Source organism: Acanthopagrus latus, chromosome 20 (genome assembly GCF_904848185.1).
Source record: "Acanthopagrus latus isolate v.2019 chromosome 20, fAcaLat1.1, whole genome shotgun sequence".
Classification (NCBI taxonomy): domain Eukaryota; kingdom Metazoa; phylum Chordata; class Actinopteri; order Spariformes; family Sparidae; genus Acanthopagrus; species Acanthopagrus latus.
Genome location: NC_051058.1, coordinates 2,768,608 through 2,792,677, shown reverse-complemented (window position 1 = coordinate 2,792,677; position 24,070 = coordinate 2,768,608). Strand labels below are relative to the sequence as shown.

The window sequence follows — 24,070 nt, the reverse complement described above, 5'->3', positions numbered from 1 at the left end:
CTATAGTAGGCCTCTTGCTCTGTAATAGAGAAATGTTTTGCAAATGTGAGAAATGTGCAAGTTTTGCTCAGCTTCAGTTCAAAAGGACAGCACACACTCTATAATTTAGATTCTTTAATGGAAAACCATACCACTTGGCTCAGCGAAGCTTTACACGTCCAAGGCTTGGCCAGTAGAGAAGATGTAGCCGACAGACAACAACTGTCTTAGGGCCAAACCTTTCCAAGTGGGACTCAGTTCTTTGGAGTTTGTGCTCCAAAGGTACTTGATGGACTGAAAAAAAATAGTCTGAATTAGACAGTGTTACGCTAATATCACCATAAACTGAGCTCAATAATAGTTCTGGGCTTATACATGTACTGTTACACCCCTATTTGGTTCTGTTCAATCAATGGTGTCGTGATGTGGGCTCGCTTACAAGAAAGCATCATAAAGAAGAGATTTCAAAGCGGTACAGTTTCTATTTTCAACTAAAAAGTGAATACTACGAGTGGAGTTTGGGCCTAATTAATGAAAAAAAAAAAAAACTAACCAAACTAGGACATTCTGTATGTAAATAAGAATAGTCTGAGCTTCTTGGTGTTTGTTGCAGCTGGCCCACATCTTTTATTTTATTGTGTTTTGCCTTAAAATCCAACTGGTCCCATTTCACTCTGTTCTAATTCCTGCCCTTTGAATTGTATGTTTTGAACTGTCTCACTGAAGCTTTTTCTATGTGCTGTCCACTTTGCTGAAATGAATGTCCTAACCTCTATGGTGTGCGTGGTCTTCGGCTCTGTCCGTCTCAATGGAGAGGAGGGCTGGTCTATAAAGGCATGGATAAAGGCAGTTTTGATGATGTTACTTCTTTTATTTTAAGAAGACATCAGATAAATCTGTGCTTATCCTTGCTTAAGATATACGGACCCTCCTCTTCCTCCTCTACCTCTTCCTCGTCCTCCGCCTCCTCTCAAAGGAAGTCTGCTTTTCAACAGCCTACAAATGGAGTCGGTTGGTATGTCAATCAACTGTTGAGAGTTGTGGCTTTTTGTGTTGAGAGTATTACTTGTACGATGTGACATCCGATGAAAATGCCATGCTGTTGCACTGTTTGATTTTCAGGAAAAGATTATTGCCTTTAAACCCGGTGAGTCACCTCGGCTTTGTAGTGAGAGAACACAGGGAAACCAGATGAGCTCTGTAGGAACACCGTGAAGCACTGCTTCAATAAAATGGATCTCTTATTGCCTTTTAACACACAGGGTCAACGTAGTCCACAGCGGGTTCACTGTCTATCACATTTCAAAATGAACTGGATATGAAGTCCATCTCAACCTCCTGCCCTTCCACATCCCTGCTGAGACTATCATGGCGCATTTGTCAAGCTGCAGAGGCAGCGACATGTCAAGTAACTACTTGGCCTTTAGTGTCTTGGGGGTGATTGTGAGTTATGAGATAAAGAGAGATACTTACTGGCAATATGGTAGTCTGTAGTGGGGTTTTATTGCACTTGGAAGAACACAGGAATTTTTTTGCAATCTGCAGCTCCAGCGACTCATTAATGGAGTTATCTATGAATGCATAATGATATCTGAGTATTTCAGTGTAGCTCTTCATTTCCACCAATTACAAATGTGTGTTAATGGATTTGCACTCGTTATTCGACATGAAATGTAGATTAGCAGACAAGCACCGCCATTTGGCGATAATATTGTTTTTGCAGACTAGGTATACAACAAATGGTTACAGCCACAATACAAAGTCACGAACCAGAGCCTGAGCTATATATCTTAAAGGGCATGCTCTAAAAGGAGCCTCTGATCTCACAGTGATCTAGTGTTTTGATTTGTTCTGTTTCAGTATTTGTTTTCTGCTGCAAACTATTTTCCTTTTTACCGCAGTTCTGCTGGATGTACGCATCTTCTGTCACTTTGGTGACATAGAAATGTATAAGTTAAATCAATATCAAGGCACTCATCAGAAAAATTTGCCACATATGTTGACCGTGAAAGCAGCTTATTACTACACTTATGCATCTTGTTATGTGACAACCTCTGGTGGCACCAGTTGTAATTATTACAGCTGCAAAGAAGGAATTTAGGTGAAGCAGTATACATTTACATTTACGTAGGGAGTCACGCTATGCAGGGTTGAAATGAACACTGAGCAAATGAGTCTTGAGTCTTTTGTGGAAGATGGCGAGTGGTTCGGCCGTCCTGACATTGGTCAGGAGTTCGTTCCACCACTAAGGTGCAGGAACAGAGAAGAGTTGTGACTTTGCTGAGTGAACCTTGTTTGCTCTCGGCTATGTGCTCACACTGGGGCGCGTGGTCTGACCAGTGTTTGGAGGTAGATGGGTGCAGTTCCGTTGACGGCCTTGAAGGCCAGCACCATCATCTTGAATAGGATGTGTCATTCATTGTACATCTGAAGAGGACTTTCACACAGAGACTGCTGATATGTAACTGACGTAAGACACATAAAATAGGTAACTGTAGCTGAACAAGGTACGACCCCCTTGTTATGGGAGCAGTTATACATGTCGTTTTCGGAATCACTGGAAATCAACCTATTCAGTCGCCTCTCTCTGTCTTTTTAGATGCACACATCTTGCACTACTCATAATTTTCACATGAACGTTACAAGTGTGAGAAAATGAGAAAAGGCCTATTGATGAACTTAAATCACTCCCACTCAGAGAGCACAGTCTGCCCTGGGTCAAACAGATAACAAACAACAGAGCTAAAAAGAAAGCAAATATTGGACTTTGGTTTATCAGGTCAACAGAAACAGACTGTGACTGCATTTGGATCCACCTGTCTTTACTGAAAAGTAAATCCCATAATGTTTAAATAAATAAAAAGCTTTTACATTTGGTGGCGGTGAAAATTTAGTGTATCAATAACAGCAATGGAAATAGAAAATGCATGTAAATCATTATGTACATATATCATGTGACTTAAACAACACATTTGATTTGACTGGCGCCAGTACATAATTTTTGTTGCAGTGGTTTAACAGTGAAACTAGTTCCTAGTATTTTTATAGCAGTATTAGATGGAAACACAGATCAACAACCTACATAAGTCATTATTTTCTGTCTTGTTACAGTTGGTTTTGCATGTAACGTACCACACTGATGTGGAACAGGGAGTAGAATTAAAGCAAGAGTATTTAGGATCATACCAGCCGGAATGTCCGTCAGAACGACAGAGAGAGAGACTCAAAAAGTGGAAGCTTTATCAGCCAATGCTTTCGCGGCTGCACATCACCGCTCCCCTCGCCGTCCTCTCAATCTGATCCAAGGAAAGGAATGCGGTGAAATCATCAGAAAGATTTTGCAGACTCAACCTGGATTGTCTCATTTTTCAAAGAACTAAAAGAATGCTGTCAGAATAAGAAAGAGTTTTTAAACTGATTTTGAGGAGCCAGACAATATGCTCTGATCAGGAATGTAGAATCGGGCCCTTTCAGTCTTTCAGTCACACACTGCCTGACGCTGGAGCTGACGAGTTGCTTGATTTTGTTTTCCACTGTCACAGCACTTTCGCATTTAGAGCCTCATGTTTGCAAGTATTGACTCTGAGTAGCATTTCATTTTATAATATTGACACCTTTGGCATCAAGCGGTCACTGCAATGCTACAGTAGTTTTATGGAGTCCACCTATGATGTTGCTTGCCAAACCACGTTCTTTGTGTTGTGTTTCAATTTTTATTTATTTATTTTTCTGACATCACTGTAGTTTCATTGCAAGGTTGCGCAAGTTTTACAGTGTAAGTCCTGTTTCATATCTTTTGGTGATACTTGAGTTTCTGTTGCTGCAGTTCTTTTTTTTTGTTTGTTTTTTCCTGGTGGCTTTTGCTAGTCATGCAAACTGCTCAGTCAGCTTTTACCCCTTCTGAACATGTTCCCACTGCACAAGCTCTTCTGAAGTAGTTACAGGTTGAGTCATATCAAACAGTAACTGCTACAAAGCACAAGTTTATTATGAAACTATGACTTAAAGATATGGGTTAAGCCTTTTATCGGGTCCATGTTTTTTGTCCAAACTCTGACATCTCTCACCTCTCACATGAGCCGTTCAGTTAAGAATGAGCAGGAGAAGCTAAAATTAGCCGAGCTCGAAGTGCTAAAAATATAACTTATGAGCATTACCACCAGTGCTGCAATTGGGTCAGAGTTAAGCCTCCTGCTCTGCCAGTGAAATCAATGAGGAAGTGGGAGCTACTTCTGTCCAGGGACCTCAAGCTTTGTCCCCCACTAACCAAGTGAAGTGGGGCTATTATGGCAGTTAACATTTAGCGATTAAATGTGAACACTCTTTGTCAGTTGTTAAATGTCAAGCCCGCAGTGGCTTCCCTTCCCTCCGCTTCCTTTGCTGCGAGAGGAGGGCAGGGACGTGTCGGTAGCGCCGGGCTGTCAACAGAGCCGGTAGGACAGAGACATCCGCATTCATACCTGTCACACGCATTTTGCGCACACACACTCACAGACACACACAGTGCACTCTGTAGCCCCACCGCCACCACCACCTCCACCTCCTCTGGGCCTTTCATAACTCCAGTAGCTCCACTTGGCAGGGCTAATGGGATGGCAGGGCTGTTGGTTTTAGAGAGGGATGTCACGAGGAGAGTGGAGCAGAGAGCCGAGGATGGCTCGCTAATAGATTCTGGGGTGGGTTGTGTGGAGTTGGGGGGGGGGTTGCCTTATGATCACTGGCCCATGTTGCTGTTTCTCTCCTTTTTTTTCATCCCAGTGCCCCACCACATCCTCCTTTTTCATATTTTCCCCCTCTTATCTGCTCTGTGTCTCAGTTTCTCTTGTGTCCACTGCATTTATGTCCCTCCCCACCACCCCAGTTTTGTTGAGAGATGCCAAACCTTTAGGGTTGTGACTCGACTTGCGCCCGTCTGTCTGTATTGTCACTGTTTTAAAGTCTGCCTGTGTCCATCACAGTTTCTACTTACACTTTGCATAAAGCAGTGAAAGGCTTTCTTGCCTTCATATTAGTAATCACATCCGGTGCTGCAGAATTTTATATTTTAGAATCTTTTATGCATAGTATGAAGCATGAAGCTCAAGTGCCGCACCGTGCCAACACTCAAGGGATTTAATAGTGTCTTGTTAGAAAGAAGGAGTGGCTAATTTGTAACAGATCACACGGAACCTATGTAAAGTGTGGTGTCAGCTAGAGTGCGGCTCGGGCAACATTTCTCCATCAGAATGAGGCAGAGAGAGGAGTATTCAGTCTGAACCAACCCAAAGTCGACAGGTGTTCTGTTTTTAATGTCTGAACCTGACTTGAGCCCGACTCAGTTCATGTGAGAATGAGTTTGTGTTACTCTCGTCTAGCAGTTGTTTCCCTTCTAACAGACATGTACAGGGTAGATAACTGTGAAGAGACGTTTTCCAAGCACATAGATATCAAACAAAAATAATACAAATATTTCACATCTATATGGGTGGAATGTCTCTTCGCAGTAATCTACACGGACTAATACAGAACTACAGTTACATCCAGGCAGTAAATGCTACTGATATGACTAAACCTCGGACGTCACCTCTAAATTTTTGTCTTGGTCCATCCAGTGCTGATGGGTTAAGGCTGTGGGGTTTGGGTTGTGTATCCCTGCTTTAGTTTTTTATGCTCTATGGATTTGTGTCTCTAGTGGTTCGGTTGCTTAGTAGTTTAGTACAGTAGTTTAGAGAATTCCCCTAGTCTTTAGTACCACCCCGATTCCAAAAAAAGTTTGGTAAAACACAAATAAAACAGAATGTGATGACTTGCTTATCCTTCTAAACATATGTATTTGAAACAGTTTTTATTTTGACTTCATCAGATTAATTGATTTGTTTTCTTCAGTTCACCACCTGTCTGTACATGTTGCTTGTGTGCTTGGGCCTGACAATTTATAACTCTTGTCTGTGTGCTGCTTGGTTGCCAAAGAAGATCCTCTGACAGCGTTATTTGCTTAGGTCAATTTGCGCCTCTTTATTTCTCACACAGGGCTCCATTTACTTTGCCTCTCCTTTTAGAATGATCTCTCTATTAATGGAAATGCACTCACACACACTAACCCTGCCCGCAAAGTGTTGAGTGGATAACATGACGCGACTGTTCATTTGTTGGACGGGATGCAGATTCTTGGGAATCAATGGTCTGATGGTTTCCAAGATACCGCTAAGCATGTGACCGCCATCGATTGTGCAAATGCTTATTTAACCTTGGCACAGGGTTCAAGGTGTTTTGAGTCGCTTGCGTGCCATTTGGATGCCATTACGTAAACCCTGCAAGGAGGTATTTTCCAGACGTCATTAACAAGCGAAGATTGATTTAATGTGAGTAATTTAACGGAGGTGAGGTCGACTGTATCTGGAAGAAAGTGTCTAAGACTGGCCCGTGCATCATAGCTGTATAGTTGACTCAGACACTAAATCTGACTGACACCATCTGACAAACACAAAGCTGCGTCATCAACATACTGACAGAAAAACATTCATTTAGCAATTTAGATAGGGACCCTGTTCAACCCAACAATCTGGAGAGCATGTCAATCACAAATAATCAACCCACTGTATGATTAGACAGCATCGCTGGCTGTGCATCTATTTAAATATGCCAACTGAAGGAGATGAAGGCAATAACGAGTGGACAGCATTGTAGCCGGGGCGTCTCATCCTCTGCTGTAAGCTCCCTTTATCAGTGACAAATAGTTCCTTGCAGCTGCTTCATGGTAACATACTATATGGAGGCTATTTTGCGATGTCAGCTCAAAGATGCTGCAGTGGGGTTTTTCCACGCTGATAATCAACCTCTTGGCTCTGAGAGGTTACGGGGGTTGTGCTGGGCGTCTTTCTTCAATATGTCTAATTGGCCCCCAGATTATGGGGGGATCAGTGAACATGGCCGTCCAGGTTCTTAATGAGCTTCAGTCTTCTGTGTCTTCTCACTGGGCCATTTGGTACAGTCCATCTCTCCAGGGCCCTCAGACCAGGCTTTGATTGGAAAAAGACCAGACTGAAGAAAACAGTTGACCCTTCTTAAGTCCTGCTCATTTTCACCCTGTGTTCCAATAACAGTTGAGCAAGCTTAGTACCTATATGAATCTCCATCAACTCTCTTATTTCCTGTTAAACTTATAGTTTCTGTGCTGGGTTACCTATGTTGACACTGAAAACAGAAGATGGTTAAAAGATGTTGCTGGGGGACCTGTACCTTGACACCCCTGTCCTAATCCCTGTTGAAGGCGTTTTGTTTATTCTGTCGGCAAAACTGAAGACAAATTTTGTCCAATGCAAAGAGTGGATTAGGCTGTGAAATAGACCTCGCCATCAGCTGACATCAACACTCGAATTGAGCGATAACACCAATATCTGTATTTGTACCTGTGTCTGAACAACCGACTAAATTATCTGTACACGTATCTGTGCTTGGATTGGGCAGGGTCTTAGCTGAAAGTGGGAGTAGAAAACTATTTACAGAAGAGCCTCAGAAACAAAAAAGGAGTTAGCCTTATGTCAGATCACCAGCGTCAGCCAGGTCTGCTTCCTCCGTACGTCCTGAAGTCTGTGATAATGCAAGAATGTTTTGGAAAAGGACAGATGGGTTGCTGATGTATTTTTAAGAGGACATGATTTATTGTTTGCCAGAAAAGATTAAGGTTTCCCTCTTTTTCATTGAGGCTGGAATTACTTGGCCTCAATTTGCATAATTGTGCTATGTTCATAAGGCTTATGATTATGAATATATCTCTCCATCACTACTGTGGTCCTTGCTGTTGGCTTCTTGGAGCAATATTGGCTGATTTGATTTATTAAACACTGCAGCATCCAGCTGAACGGGACCAATGTCACCAAGTGTATTGAGTCAAGCTTGTCAAACTTTGCAACAGTAACTGACAGACGCAGGACTCTGGATCAGTCAAATATTGAAGCATCAAGTAGTAATGCTCCATGTCTGGGTCAGCTGTGCTGATTTTCAAGAACTGAGTTTACTTGCCTGCAATGGCCACTTTTTTCTTTCCTGTAGCATGTCACATTTTATAGATCCTCATACGGTAGGACCTTTTATGTTTCTGTATATGTTGTTATTTCTTTTGTGGACTGAGGCTGCTCATTACACATACGACTGGTGACAGAGTGATGACATGTTCTCGACTGCCTTCCTCTCAGTAAATACATGCTGATATATGTATGCTAGACATGAGGAATTGATGTTTGGACTGGATCATAATCACTGCAGACCATTTTTCAAAGCATAAAAATGAATACATTTTCCTCCCATCCACTTAACTTTTTTTTAATGATACCATGATGAATGTAGAAAGCAACCATGTCTGGACAAAAAATGCATTCACATAAGTTGTGTAGGAAGCCTGCTGCTGCCTGAAATTATATTTGTATGTCGAACATGTCTGGAAAATAATAGGAGGTATTTTTTGTTTGTTTTGTACAACAGCCACTCCTGACATCTGAAGCATGATTAACATTTCCATGGTCTGGGATAGATCATGGTCGTGGTGAAATATCAAAAAGTCAGCGGCGACCCGAAGTAGGAGATTTACTCTCAGATTTTACTTTTTGATCAAACCAATTAGCCTTGCTAACAGCAGCTAGTCACTACAGCCAAAGATAGATAAAGTTAATGGTTAGGCTGCCTCCAGTAGTTTTGGAGCTACTTTTTAATTCTGGCCATTTCTTACAAATGACATCTTTCAGAGTCGACCAAATGATTTTTAGCACATCTTGTGAGTGGAGTGAACAGTTCGTTTTTTAATATTCTTGAACTTTACGAGATGTTCTAGTTAGGTCTTCCAGATTATTTCAAGACTAGTTTTAAGACACTGGTACTTTTATTTCAGTGCAGGAAACAGTTTTACACATGGTTTCATGCAATGGAGTGGACCACTGGTTCGCCATTTACATTACATATGAGTTATTATCGGTTCTATTTGAGAAGGACAAAATTGTGCTAGGATTTAAAAAAAGGCAGACATGGTAGAGTTGTTAAATATATAATGACACAAATTAAAAAAAGTTACCTTACATTTATTGTCAATTACATTTTGTCGTCTTTGTTGTAGTGTAACTAAACTGTGGGCACTACTTGCTCAGCTGTTCTCACTTTTCTCTTCTGGAAACATAGTTTGTGATTATTTTTCTATTCCACCTCCTTTGTGTCGCAGGAACAGTTAACTGTAAAAGCTTTTACATCCCGGCTGTAGGACATATTTTTGTTGCACAACAGATAGTAACTAAACTGACATATATTTGTATTACAACGCTGTTTCATATATTCAATATATTCAGGAGACAGTCTCGGATGACTATGAATTTCCCCTCTTGAATCATCGCTTCTGTGAGAATCACTGTTAAGCATTTATATGGAAAAAGAAAAAGCCAGCGAAGGAACACACAGCAGACACATCCCATCTATCTCCATAGCTCGAGCAAATATTGAAACCCATGATGTGAGCACGTCGCGCCTCCCTCTCCTCCTTCACTTCTGTGACAGATGTAAATGGACGTTTCAGCAGTTGGCTCTAATGCATTTTTAAACAGGCACAGCAGCAGACAGCAAATGAACGTGTCGCGACGGCAACACTCCGCGATGGTCTCCCCATCTATCGCTGCCTCCTCCTCACATACAAACCCCGCGCTCACACATACAATTATACGTACACACACTCCAGCCCTACACACTGCTGGGAATGGCTGTCATTCATCAACTTTCTCAGTACAATGGGCTCAGTAAAGGTCCCATCTTTCAACTAAAGCACCTCCACGCTGCGGTGCCCAGCCGAGCACTGTACCGCTGCATCACATAACCTGTCAGCTGCAAACCCTCCTGCACAGCAGGACGGATAGATGATTGGGCGAAGCTGTTGTTTATTCTCTCAGTTAAAACTTAAAATGACTCTGCTTTCCGTGATGACAACAAAACAGGCTGTTCCTGCTGATTGGACCACACTCACGTACACAGAGAGCCACAGAGAAATGGGCAATGACCAGAGATGTTGCACTTGTGAATGTTTTACCAGAGCCAAGTAAGCTCGAGGGACTGCATCTTTAAAAGAAAATAAACATGTATAAATGTGCCACAGAAATGTTGCTGAAAGCACATCCAGAAACACACTGAAACGTCTGTAACATCAAAAAGCAGACATGCTATGCACATACGTCTTCTGGCCTCTTCTTCATACCAACAGTAGCTGAGGCTCATGGGTATTGTAGTATTTAGCCCCTCGTGCTGAAATGACAAAGCTCAAGTTCTCAGAAACAAAGTCGAAATACTTCAAACTGATGGTCATCATTACATAATGTGGGAGACTCTTGTGTGTCTGTGCTGAGCAGCGTTGAGACTATCGATCAAACTTTTACATCTTCACAACTGTATTTTTTTTTTTAAATTGGTGAAGCAGGAAAAGAAGGGTGGGGCATGAGTGTGAGATGAGGTTAGGTGTGCGTGTGTGTGTGTGAGAATGGATACGTTGCAAGTGAGGATGAGCCTGCAAACAACACGAGCAGGAAAAAAAAAAACCGATTCCAATACTTGATCCTACAACCACTACTACACACTGTGTACTCTGCAGATGTATAATGTGTTTTTTTTGCTTGATTTGTATTAATTATTGTGTTGAATTACCATATGTGAAGCCTCTTCTGATGAATGCATAGATTAATTTCATCTCTGTGTCTTGAGTAATGCAATTTAAAAAAAAAAAAAAAAATATGAGGGCTTGCTTGTTCCAGGTCACGATGTGATAAATATTGTATACAGCTCTGGTTTTTCCTTCTGTTCTGTGCTTCATCTGACGTTCTGGACTGTTTGATGTAAACATGTTTTGCAGGGTAGCGATGAGGTCACAGCGGACTCCACCTACTGTAGTGCCACTCATCCCACAGTCTCTCTCATCTATATATATGTCCATTGCCGTCATTTGGGGAAATTAAAGAGATATTCCACTAATTAAACGAGTTTGCCGGCAGTTGTGTAGAATGGGGATGTGGCGACACGACTCGTGTTCACTGAAAATGCACTGATTTCTCTAAATAAATCTGTAATTTGTGAATAACAGCTCAAAATGCCGGATAAATAAGGCTTCAAGAGCATTTTAGTGAATCATCTCTTTAATTGTCACCCTCACACTGCTAACAGTCTGTATTCCTCACGGACACTGAACAGATCTTTCATTGCCTTTGTCATTGCAGGTACCCATCAGCACAACTATAACCATGTGGCTCTAGGTAGCCCCACACGCACACCTAAGAATGGTAAGGCAAACTAGCAGCAGAAAGGAATATACAAGTAAATTCACGTCTCAGTTCAGTGTTGGAGATGAAGCCTGGGCCTGGGCATTAACTTGAATACAGTGCTTGACATGGATGTGTGAAAAACCCCTTGACACGCTCCTCTTTTCAATTCGCCCCACCGCAAATCCATTCTGTTATTGAAAATGAGGCTTTTTTTTTGTTGAAGATTCAATCACAGAAGTGTCACATCCCATAGTCATGAGCATTTTTCTGTGAGTGGGATCAGGCCACTCTCGCTGTCCATCTCATTTTTAACGGGAACACAATTGGCTGAGGATCAGCTTAGTGTTCTGTCGAGGTCATCCCGTCCTCTGGTTGACAGAGCATGTGAAACCACAACGTTCCCTGCTGTTATCCCGAGAACAAAAGTTACCACCGTAGCCTCGCGCTCCCTGTGAGGAGCATCACCGTGAATCGGCTTTTATCACCGATGTCATGCAGCTGTTTGTTCAAATGCTTTCTTGTGAGCGAGCCGAGGCTGGCCCGGGGTCGCAGGCTGGCAGATGTGAGGAGTAGCGGTTGTGTAAGGATGCAAGGTGCAGGCTGGAGAGAGGAAAAGACAGCAGATATAATAAGGGAAGAAAAGAGGCCGACGGCTGGTTATTCACTTCCTTCGTATTTATCAAATGGTGCTGGTCTTACCATTTGATCTATATTCTGCTTGTTTCCACCACAATATAAAGAAAATGACTTGCTGCTCCCAGAAAGTCAGGGGCTCTGCAGCCAGAATCCCCCCCCCCGCCCCTTTTTTATGGACATAATTGGCCATGTGGCTCATTTTTCACACACACGCGCGCACACACACACACACACACAGAGGGAGATAAGCTAACCACAACTATGGAGAAATGCCTTGGAGATCTCCGGAAAACATGAAAAATCCATTCAACAACACATCTAACACAGAGACTTTGATCACAGGCCCCTGAAAGACATTTAATTTCAGCACACAGAAATGTATTTATTTTTTATTCTAGATAAAACCCTCTGCCATGACCCCCCCAGTGGCCTGTGACTGAAACAGCCAGGAGATACGTAACTGCACATCACAGGCAGAAAATGTGCAATCGTACTCACAAGTGTCCGTTAGATGCCTCAGGAAGCAAAAAAGCTGATTTGATTTGAACTCTCTTTTTCTCTCCTGCTCATGCTAAATATGGAGGAAGTCTTTGTAGGTTGTTTTTCTCACCATCAACATGTTTCTGAAATATTTGTTTTTCACTTGGGTTGGTAGCTCACCGATCATTGAGACGTGGTAAGTCAGACATACATAATTTAGTGTTAAAACTCATTCATTACATTCCAGCCCACATCTGTGTACGCACACACGCACATACAAACACACGCACACACACACACACACACACATCATCCACTATGTTTGTGTCATCACTTCCTTTCACTTAAACTGGTGTGTTGTCAGACCTGATTTAAGTAGCATTTGCTAAGTATTTGGGCTATTTGTTTAAACCTCCTATAAAATAAAACGAGTGGTTTGTCATAACTCAGATTTCTTTTGAACCATGAGTCTATATGAAAGTCAGTCCATGTGTTTGCTAATGTACAGGACACAATAATACAATAAAGGTTAAATTGTCTTATTCTATATATATATTTTTATTGTCAACAAATGCTTGTTGCCAACGGAAACCAACAATGCATTAGTCCATGTCTCAGTATGTTCCAACTTCCCTACAGTATCTGTGGCACTTAACTCCAAGCCCACTGGTCCCTGGTGACCATGGAAACCCTTAAAAGGATCCAAAATTTCCTGAAACAGCCAAGCGTCGGTTTGTAGCTTCATATCGCCAGCTTACCTTATAGCCCAATGGTTTGTCACTGCTGGTGTGAACAGGGTACAAATAGTGAACTGGGGGCATCACGTACGTGTATGGCTCGCTATCTATGGAGGACTGAACCGATCATTTATTAATTATGAAACATATTTATTCATATGCTCATTTCTGTATTATGTTCCTCCATTTATTTCTACAAACCACTTTATTTCTGCCTTTTGTCTTATGCATTTCTACTTTGATAAGAAATTAACTCGCTATTTATCACATTCTATAAATTAATGAATGCATACATTTTACTTCAAATAATATTGTTCTTGCATTTAATGGCATATTAATTTATTTATTGACCCATTAATTCAATTTGGACTATTTCTATTTAAGTTGCTTCCAAGCTAAAACCATGAAAACCAGTGACACAACATTGACCACCCAAAAATCCTTTAAATTAACATATTCTTTCAATTGTTGTGAAAATCTGCTCCCAACAACTACAAATGCATCCATGTGGACTGAAAATGGGGTCGGCATACGAGACTTTTTGCTAATGGGGTAGGACGAAACAAATCACAACAACTACTGCTTTCAGCAAGCACTGTCAGCTAGGACAAATGAAGTGACGCACAATGGCAACTCAGTCTGATTATCAGGACAGGTGTGTGTGTTAGATTGACTTGAGAGAAACTGCGGTGGCCATGTTCATCTTAACGTTGGAGCATGTCACTCAGTGTCATTGTTGGTTTCGGTCCTCGCCTTGAATTTGTTGGCAATGAGAAAAGTACAGGAAATCACCGGGCTTATCCTTTAAAAACACTGACTTAAGATTTGCAAAGACTATTTGAGCCAGGTCTGTGTGGTTGTACTGTCCATCGTGATGAAGCGGTAAAACATGTTTGCTACTCAGATAGCTAACAGCATGCCACAGTCCGAGTCGATTCTCCCCATATTGATGCAGTGTGGCAGACAGTCCACTCACAGATCGTTCACATCCTTCAAACCCCCCTCCTTGCAGCTCCCAGGACCCCCCGCGGTCACCTGGCCCTGCCGCCACCCTTTTGTCCTACTCTCTCAAGCTTCCTCTTCACCCTTCTATTTTCATTCCTTCTTGTATTTCAGCCTCCTTTTTTTCCCCCCCTTAACCTTTTAGATTCTCTTATCTTCATCTCTACTCTTTCCTTTCCTTCTCTCCATCCTGCAGCAGTTACTAAAGCCCTATTTTTATCTATCCATTGGAGGCTGGTCTGGAGCCGCACCCATGCCCGCTGCTCTGCACTGCGTGACAGACTCACAAGCCCACTGGGGGGAAAGCGAGATAGAGCAGGCGCGAGGAAGAAAATGAGAGAGAGGGGAATACTGAATGGACAAGAAAGAATTAAGGAGCGAGGGAAAGTGGGTGGCAGCATGGTAGGACAGATAAGATTGACGGAGCGAGGAAGACAGCAGTGAATGAGGCAGACTGCGGATGTTTGTGTGCGTGCATGTGTGAGAAAGAGAGATAAAGAGAAAGACGAGAGCGACCCCCCCCACCCGCACCCCGCACCCCACCCACCCCGATGCGTCTTCCTGGCTTCATATCAGGTCACATCAACGACAGCCAGTCCAGGCTGTGCTCCCTGGCCCCCCCCGTCCCAGATCACATCACAGCACTTGTCACGAGCAGGGTCACTCCCCAGCACACATCTGTTGTTTGGTGTGTTGTCTCTCTCTCTCTCTCTTTTTTTTTTCATTTTCTTTTCTGAACCGTTGTTTCCTCCTGTCAAACCACCGCGTCACCTGTCAAGTCAGTCCCACACCACACGCTCACTGAGTGCCTGAAGTGACCACCTGCACTCCCCCATCACTGCCACCAGCAAGTTGGAGTTTTAGAGACGGAAACCAATTCTCAGAAGCCTTAAACGCTCAACTCATCGGCTGAGGCAAAGCTCAGGCAAAGTAATGTTTGACCAAAAAAGGCACGGGGAAAGAGCCAAAAACCAGGGCCGTAGCCAGGATTTTGAGGTCACGAGCTCAGATTTACCACCAACCATCAAAAGCATTCTTGACTAGCCATCAAGTCTTCACATTTTATATATTCACGCAGCTCTTAAACACATTTTCTATTAAGTTATTCAAATGCCCTTTCCACAATGACAGAGTGTAATCCTGGTGGGGATGCACAAAGTCCCTTTTTAATTTAATTTTTTGGCCTAAAAACAGCAATCACATTGAAGAATTTGACTCCAGGGTTGGATTGTGGTAGCCAGTTCCATTTTGCATACAGTTCCAGCCTAACAAATCTCTTATTGAGTCTTTAGTTCTCTCCGCTCTGTTTTATTAGCAAAACACAGAGTGCAAACACTCTCACGTGGCAGAAAAGCCGCGTTATATGATTTAAAAACCTCGATCCGACACATGGGACAACAGGGAATGCAACAGATCCCACTGTGTTCTAAGAAGAATATTTTCGAGTTAAAATGCAGCACAAATCTTTATGACTGCTGTAGCGCCAAACAGCGAGGTGTGTTAACTCTTGTGAAAGGATCTCGGGAAAAGAACTGATTGTGGCACATACACATATCGTAGTATAAAGAGCGAGAAAAGCTCACATTGGGAGGAAGTCAGGTGGGGAACTTACATACTCATTTCAAGCCAAACCATAATGTTTTTCCTAAACCTAATCAAGTACTTCTTAGCTGCCTAAATCTGAGCAAATTCATTTTGAAAGTCTACCTGTATGATGCATATTTATTTGCCCTGCACGTGTGAAAGTGATACTGAAGGGCACTGTCAGTGTTGTACTGACCAAAGCCGCCATAGTTTGTATCAATAAGATAAATACGAAAGGATAAAGTGATTTTGAAACCTCAACCTTAATTCACTCCCAAAAGCCCCCAAAGTCCCAGAGACAATACAGAGGGCTTGTCCTCTGGGTCCTCAAGGGGAGCTACAGCCCTGGCAGCAACCATGAATTATTTACACGCCTCACTTCTCAGATGTCTCCGGAAAGACGTTTGAAGAAATTCTGGAATCTGTATTGTGTATTATTTCAACCCGCAATTAAATGAGCAATGGAAACTGTGCTTCCATATATCCAACCGCGGACTCTGATTTTATACCAATGAAATGATTTCTGAGATGTTTTCAAAGCGCCCCTGCCTTCAGTCAATAGTTGTAAAACTAAAACTCCAGCCTGCCCTCCAGCTCAATCTTCCCTTCTCTACCTCAGCAGGTGGTCTTCCCTTGATGGTCTGATCCTCGCTGGCTTTCTTTGCGTGGGTGTGTGTGTGGGGGGGTTAGGAGAAGCCAGCCTGCCCATTTTTTTTTTTCTTTCTCTTCCCTTTTCTGTGTCTGTATATGTATGTATGTGTCTCCAGAAAACAATCGGATAAGCGGCATCCTGACCTCGCAGACGGAGCCCTACGACCTGTCTTTCTCACGCTCCTTCCAGAGCCTGTCTCACCTGCCGCCCTCCTATGAGGCGGCCGTCAAAGCCGACCTCAGCCGCTTCTCATCCCTGAAGAAACTCAGTAGGTCCAAGTTCACTGCACTAATGCAAGAGTAGGCTCCCTGCCCTGATGCCATGCATGAAAAAAAAAAAAAAAGAAAAAGAAAAAAAGAAAAAACCTGAATTACGTGTGCTCTCCTGACTCCTGACTGGGACTTACGGAGTGACTCCAAAGTGTTTCAGCTGTGAAAAAGAATTGGCTGCTGTACTGAGGACATCCAGCTATCTGAAATAGTTGCGGCTGGGGCTTAGCGGTAGGTCGGAGGCTCGATCCCGGACTTCTCCTGTAAAGTGTGCTCGAGTGTGAAAGCTGTGACAACAGCAATCACACTGCAGTTTGGTCAGGGATTGTTCAGTCTAACCAAAAAAGCACTCGCATGCATTTCTCCAGAGATTTGTAACTCTCTATTGAGTAAACATTTATGTGGATGAAAGTGGCTTTGAATCAGAATCAGAAAATACCCATTTCTCGAGTCTGAGCCGTCATAAAATCAGCCTAGTCACCTCTCGCAGCTATGAGTCATTGAAATTCCATGCTTCCCTTGTCTCCACTTAAAGGCTGCAGCCACTATTTCTCTCCGAGCGTATAACTACATTAAGCGTCTTCTTATGCCTGGCCCGGCTGGGTATTGATTTAGTGGTCGCTACGCTGGATTTCTGCTGCGTAATGAGGTCCCATCTCATGATATTCTCCAAGTGGAACGCAAATATTCCTTAAGGCTTGTGTAATTTCATCATGACTGCCCCACTTCACTGCTGGCTTGCAGTCAAAGTGAAGGATGACGATCTACAACTCATCCCGTCAGGGCTCGCCCCGCGCCGGCTCCCGCTCATAACTGCCAGGCAACCATTTCAGACTAAAACGGTAAGACGGGTTTGCGGGACGCGGTGCTATTTACCGGTCCTCAGTTGTAACCGGACAAAAAAAAACAAAAAAAAAAACACATTACGACCCTTTTTGCTTGAAGAATACTGATGCGAATTAACACAATGGTTTTTGATAGGTGGTAAAACAACCCCCCCCCCCAAAAAAAAAGAAAAAAAGGACATTTGTTAAATATCGTAGCCAGCAAAAGAGGCACGCTGTTGAAAAGGAAAGCTATCCAGAGGCAGAGGTGTCCTTCAGTCTTCCCAACTTTCTTTCTGCTTCCAAAGCAAATTATTTGTTGCAGCGAATAGCCAAGAGGCTCCACAGTTTCTTTTTGTTGCTCAACTAGTGTGTGCACACTGATAGATCATGTTGGATTGTGCTGGAGGGAAGATAGAGCAGCATTTTCATTGTCAGGATAATAAAAGAGAAGAATGCTGCTGCTTATTAATGCAAATTGGTATCAAACTGAAGAAAGGCATTTAGCCCATTGCCGCGCAGGACAGTATACATCACGGGTTATTCATTCACTCTATGGTAATATGGTTGATGAGTTTGCAATGCCCTGCCCAGATCTTGAAGACTATTATGCTTGAGAAAGGAACATCTTGTTTTTATTATCTCTCATAATGAATCGATTTGCAGCGAGCACCCATGGCTCGCTGCTGAAGGGGATTTTGGCTGGGTGTAATCTTGACAGGTGGTGTGAACACTGCTGCACCCATTATTGAAAAAGACAGGCTGAGACTCAGAGTCCCCTGCGAATTCTCAATAAGGTGGAGAGGTCTGCTCTCCATAATTTACTCCCACTATATACATGATATTAGTGTTCACCCTTGATTCAGTGCGATGGTTAAACATTCATGCTGACGTTCAGAAGGAATACAGAATCAGCTTCTTGGTAACACTGGACTTATAAATGTTACATTTTTGTCTGTTTTATGCTGCATTGGTTTTTTTTTTCTAAATGTGCGTCATCGTGTGTGGTTATGTACTCAAACACAATGTTTATGCATGTTGTGTGGCATGATGCTACATTCCCTCCTACACTTTACTGTCTTTGGAAATGTATTCCTTTTTTTTTTTTTTTTTGATCTGCTTCTAAAATGCATGTCGTAGTTGTTTGTACACACGGATAAGGATGAGGCACCCATTCAAGGACAATAGAAACAACTGCGATTCTCAATGTGAAGTGATTGTGCAATAATGCTGTTAGTTTTCCAGCATGTGTACATGAGGTGCCTGCGTGCTTCCCTTCATATCTGTATGATATGACCATGTTTGTTTGTAGACTTTCACATGACCTTTGAAAAGTTTGCCCCCACAGCCAGGTCTGCCTTTAGAATCCCAGATGAAGCCTGGATGTGTGGATGTTATGTGCCTAGCATGTAATCCACTCTGACTGCAGTTCCTCTGTCTCTCTCTCTGTTTTCTATTCCCCTCCATGAGCTTGAAAAGGTGAAACACAGATGGTTCCGCCAACACTATCCTCTGCATTGTGTGCTCCAATCCCACTTTATCCGATTTCTCCCCTTGCATTCTAACACCCACCCGTGTTTTCTCTTGCCTTCCCTCCCTGGATCTCCTCTTCACCTCTTGCCTCTGCTTTTTTTTTTTTTTTCTTTCTTTTTTTTTTCTCTTACTCTCGTCTCCTCTGCAGCAGATAAAGAAGTCGAAGACTACTACACTCGCAAGCGCCACCTGCCCGACCTGGCGGCAAGAGGCACTCTTCCCTTGCATGTCCTCAAAATCAGTCAAGACCAGGTGGGTACTCAAAGTGTGCAGGCGTCTAAACAAGGTCGTGTTCTTTTCTTTTTATGCAGCTATGAGGCAAAGAAAGTACACCCTATCTCTTATTCCCCCCCCCCCAAGTTAGAATCAGTTAGAAGCTATAGCTGGGCTTTTCACCTCTCTCTGCAGTGGTGGGTGGCCGAGCTTATTACCCCTCAGCTTGTGAATAAACTCTCCTCATTCATCTTTTGCTCAACAGCACCGGGAGCAGCAACAGCAGCTCCAGAGCCAGCCCCCACCGTCCTCCATCTCCCAGGCCCCTCCCCAGTCACAGTCTTCACAGCAGCAGTCTCAGCAAAGACAGCGGCCCCGTCGTGTCCAGAGGGCCATGTCCCAGGATCGAGTCCTGTCCCCGCAGAGCGCCCCACAGCAGGATTACAGCATGTCCTCTAACGGTATGTCGCCGTACGGAGGCAGGATCCTCTCAGACGAGCAGCTGCTGTCCGCGGACCGTCTTCGATCCCAGGAGCGTCTTCTTCCCCAGGACCGCCACCACACCTCCCAAGATCGCCTGTACTCCAAGGACCGCATGTACTCCAAGGACCGGCTCCTCTCGCAGGACCACCTCTACTCAAAAGACCGCCACTACTCTCAAGACCGCCTCTATTCGCAAGAGCGCCTGTATTCACAAGACCGCCTCCTGTCCCAGGATCCTCTGCTCTCACCGGACAAGCTGATGATGTCGCTAAAGCGCGGCATGGTCAGCAGCATCTCTGGCGGGTTTCGCGGCAGCGACATGTCGATGTCACGCGCCATCTCCCACACAGACGTGTTCATACCGACCACGCCCCTCATGGATCGCTACAAGATGACCAAAATGCACTCCCATCCCAGTGCCTCTAATAACGGCGGCGGCGGGGCATCGGGAGGGGGAGGAGGCAGTGGGCACTCCAACACTTTATCCATGAACCAGACAGCGACTAAGAGGCAGGCGTTTGCCTCCAGACGGACTCATACCGTGGAGCAGCTCCACTACATCCCACAGCACCACCAGCAGCAGCAACAGCCACAGCACTACCGCACAGGCAGCAAGACTGAGGTGACTGTGTGACGGCAGCCAGGGGCAAACTGAACTGCACGGGAAGAAGCACCTCCGTGTGCCAAGGGGTTTGACTGATCGACGTACATGGGAACACTGGCCTTCTTTTAGAGCAGGGTGGTGGCGATTTCGTTTTCTTTGACCGGGGTTCCTGCAAAGTCAGAGGTTCCAGGTCCAAGAACATCCACATACTGTGAGAGACCGGAAAAATGAGCTACACTGTACACCGCATTACACAGCCCCAGCTAGATGGGAAGCCAGAGAGAGTCGTGGATGGGGGAGGTGGTGGTATTATCCAGCTAACTTGCCTACTATTATTTCCACTGTCTTGATTACCCGAGTCATCCACGGGCTACGGCCTCATTCTGTGTATGTTTTAGTGAAAAAAAAAAACACTGATTGTGTCTGTTCAAGCCTTCATCGGCCCCCTTTTGTCCAACCAATCTTATTCTGCAGCCTTTTCTGGCAAATCTTAAAGGGCTTTGCATGGTTAAACACATAGACCGATTCCTCCGTGACTTCTGTTGTGCAACACAACGCCACAACAGGTGACGAACTAGGATGAGCCTCGAATAACTTTATAAATATATAAATAAATGAATTAAAAAAAACCAACCATTTGTACGCCCTTGTCCTACTCATAGCTCTAGAGAATCTCAACGGGAGAAACTGAAATGGATGTTATTAGCACTTCTATCTGGCGCCTCTGACAGATGTTCCATTTCTACAAATGAAGTGGTTTTGTGGGTTACAAAGCACAATCAATACAACAAAAAAAAAAAAATATTCTGTTCTGTTTTTTGATTTTGTTTCTGAGTTTGAATAGTGACGGCTAGCTTGTTTTGTTCTTAAAGCAATGGCAGGTTTTTTTTTTTTTTGCTTCCAGTAGATGATTGTAAATAAGCTATTCTAGAAACAGTATTATGGACAAGTCTGTACTGGATGGACTTTGTATTAGACTGTCTGTTTTCAATAGATTCTTTAAAAAAAAAAAACAACTATAAATCATCACTGTTTCGTGAGTTCAGAATAGAAACCCACTTAACCAAGTAACTGACAGGATAAATTAATACTATACTGTGTGTGTCTTTGCAAAACTGTTTGTAGGACGAGAAGTGAATGAATGTGTCGTCGCTAACAGATATACCACTGTTCATATTTGGATGTAGACTGTGTTCCATTTGACATCAGAGGAGTTGAACATCATGGAAATGGATTACAATGCTTGTTATAGTAGGGTCAAATAAACCATCCATATTTTTCTAAACATTCAACATTGTTTCTTCACATGTCTGTGTTCTGTGCTTGCTTCAAAACATCGGTACACAGCGTCACTGTTGTGAGTTCTGGGTACACAGCCATGTTTGTCGAAGTCGGTCCACTTAGTTCTTCTGCTTAGTTGCTGATATTTTTGGTTTAATGGGGCGATGTCCTAAATTAGGCGAAAGTCAGGCAGCCCACATAGTTTCAGCTTGGAGAAGTGAAAGTTTACAAAGTAAAACAAATAAACTCACAAAATCGCAGGAAGACTTTTTATGAAGCCCATGTAGATAATGCATTATAATGCCCTATAATGCATGAACATATAATGTGTTTAAATGCAGCTATATTGCTATACAGTCTTCTTTTTTAATGAATATTCATAATGCCTTATAACGCTAACTGTAACTCATTGTTACACCAATGTTTATAATAAGGGTTAGGGGTCATATCATATATCATTTAATATATATATCAATTTTACAGCATCTGTTTGCTGCTCTTGCATGAACTCTATCTTGTTTCTTTTCAGTTTTTTTTTAAAATTTTTTAACAATGACCACTTATTGTCATTTACATACAACCAATCTTAAACACAGGGATTTCATTACTGTGCTCACAGTGCACAATGGCCACATTCAATAACTTATACACACACTATATACATATTTAAAATGATTATATTACATGAGTTGCATTAGATTGTGTTAAAAAAAGATCATTTATAATACACTATGATCCTTACAGATCCTTGTGTATTGACACTTACAAGTCATTCAAATGCTTAATAATGTGAATAGTTATGAATGCATATACGTATTGGCTCATTGTAATGCATTTTAAGTAAGTTCATTAAGCATTAAAGATATCAGTGTCACACTGACGGGATTGTATTCATAAAGCATTACGAATATTCACGATTGACTTTAATTATGCAGCATTACAATGTAAGTATAGCATGTGTTATAATGCATAATTGTCATGGGCTTCACTGTTTCCCCCGTCTCCAGACTGGCACCTGGCAGCCTCAAAGCTGCGTTCAGATGCAGAAGATGATGAGCTGAGCCTCGCTGCCCGCAGTGTCCAGGCACACTCCAGTCAGCCAATAGGGCCACTGGCTAATAGCTAATTAGCTAAAGCCAGCGAGCTATAGCCAAAGATAGCTACGGCAAAGAGTTTAGTGAGCAGAAGCTGTCAGTAATCCGGTGAATTGCAGCTACCTTCAAATGTTGCTCATAACTAACCCATTAATGTTCATGTTCAGTATGTGTTCGTTTAAGGGGCTTTAGTTATTCCATCTCTCTTGTCTTTTCATCTGAATCCAGAGTGCTTTCGGACTTCCAACTTAAATCTTTAGGAGTAAACCTACTTAATGTCAGCTTTTTACCTGCAAATTTCAAATCAGCTGGGGGGTCTCTCAGAAGTCAGCACGTCAGCGAGTGCACTGTAACTTACCCAGGCCATGCTTCTTACTAAAATGAAGTCATTAAAATGCATTGTTATGGTTTTAATCTTCTCCTAGTTGTAACCAACATGTTTTGGTATGCATATCAGAACTCACTTACTGGATATGCTTTTTGAATGACACACCGCTACACATTGCCGAAAGAGACCGTCCAGCAATTTTACAAATAAAGGTCTAGTTTATGTTTAACATTATTCATCGGTAGATGGACGACTGAGCCTGTGCAAACTGTTAATGTCTTCTGTGGCTCTTGATGATGACGTCACCAGGGGCATATCTCGACTTGTGCTAGGAGACAACATATTTATGACACAAAGGATTCATTCAAAGCCTGGGGGATGGGCAAAATAGGGCCTAGTCTATTAAGCTGCATAATGGAAAGAATTGTATTTTTGGAGATTGACCCGTAAATACTTCGAATCAAAAATCAGTCTCTTTCAATTTGTCTTTCAAAAGTCTCCCAGTGTCATAGAAATAAAATGCTAAATCTGTAGACCCTTGACTCTTAAAATGGACAGTTCAACCCCCGAGATCAAAAGCACACATTTTTCCCCTTACCTGTGGTGCTATTTCTCCAGCTAGATTGAGCTGCTGAGTTTTGGAGATACCAGCCGTAGAGAAAGTGCATTTGAAATCCACAGGCCTTGCTGTGAGCAGCTTCACGGAGGATCTATTTTCCTTCCACCAAACTGTGCCCGCCAAAGGTGTCACCACTCAAATGCATTTGCTTTGAGCATGACAAGCCGAGTGACATCTAGTTCCACTATATCCAGGAAAGAGACACCACCGATATTTTCAAAACTTGGCAACACCAACACCGTCTAGATGGACAAATGTCGCTACAGGATAAGGAAATGTGTCTAATTTTGATTTTGTACTTTGGACTGTCCCTTTAAGATTTCTGTAGCATGATGATAATGAAATTGTACTCATAAAATAGGCTGTTTGTAGTCGTTTGAACAAGCAACACATGCTAATTTTGAGGATAGTTCAATCCAATGCTCCTCTTCATAACCCCCGGTGTGTAAACATTGATGTCGTCGCTGTACAATGACGTGTACTGCAGACAGCGA

At 42.9% G+C, this 24,070-nt stretch overlaps 1 protein-coding gene across 16 annotated transcripts in view; it reads left to right on the top strand.

Moving 5' to 3' along the window:
• LOC119010272 (protein shisa-6) overlaps nt 1-21,546 on the top strand; it is a 65,034-nt gene extending 43,488 nt beyond the window's left edge. For 2 of the 16 annotated variants that reach the window (XM_037082266.1, XM_037082263.1), the window contains 5 exons: nt 11,193-11,255; nt 12,529-12,549; nt 16,444-16,596; nt 19,103-19,206; nt 19,433-21,546. In XM_037082266.1, the coding sequence (XP_036938161.1) occupies nt 11,193-11,255; nt 12,529-12,549; nt 16,444-16,596; nt 19,103-19,206; nt 19,433-20,284 (1,193 nt within the window). In that variant the 3' untranslated portion in view covers nt 20,285-21,546. The remainder of the gene's footprint in view (nt 1-11,192; nt 11,256-12,528; nt 12,550-16,443; nt 16,597-19,102; nt 19,207-19,432) is intronic. The other 14 variants (XM_037082267.1, XM_037082265.1, XM_037082273.1 and 11 more) reach the window with 8 other exon arrangements.
• Nucleotides 21,547-24,070: the final 2,524 nt, after the last annotated feature.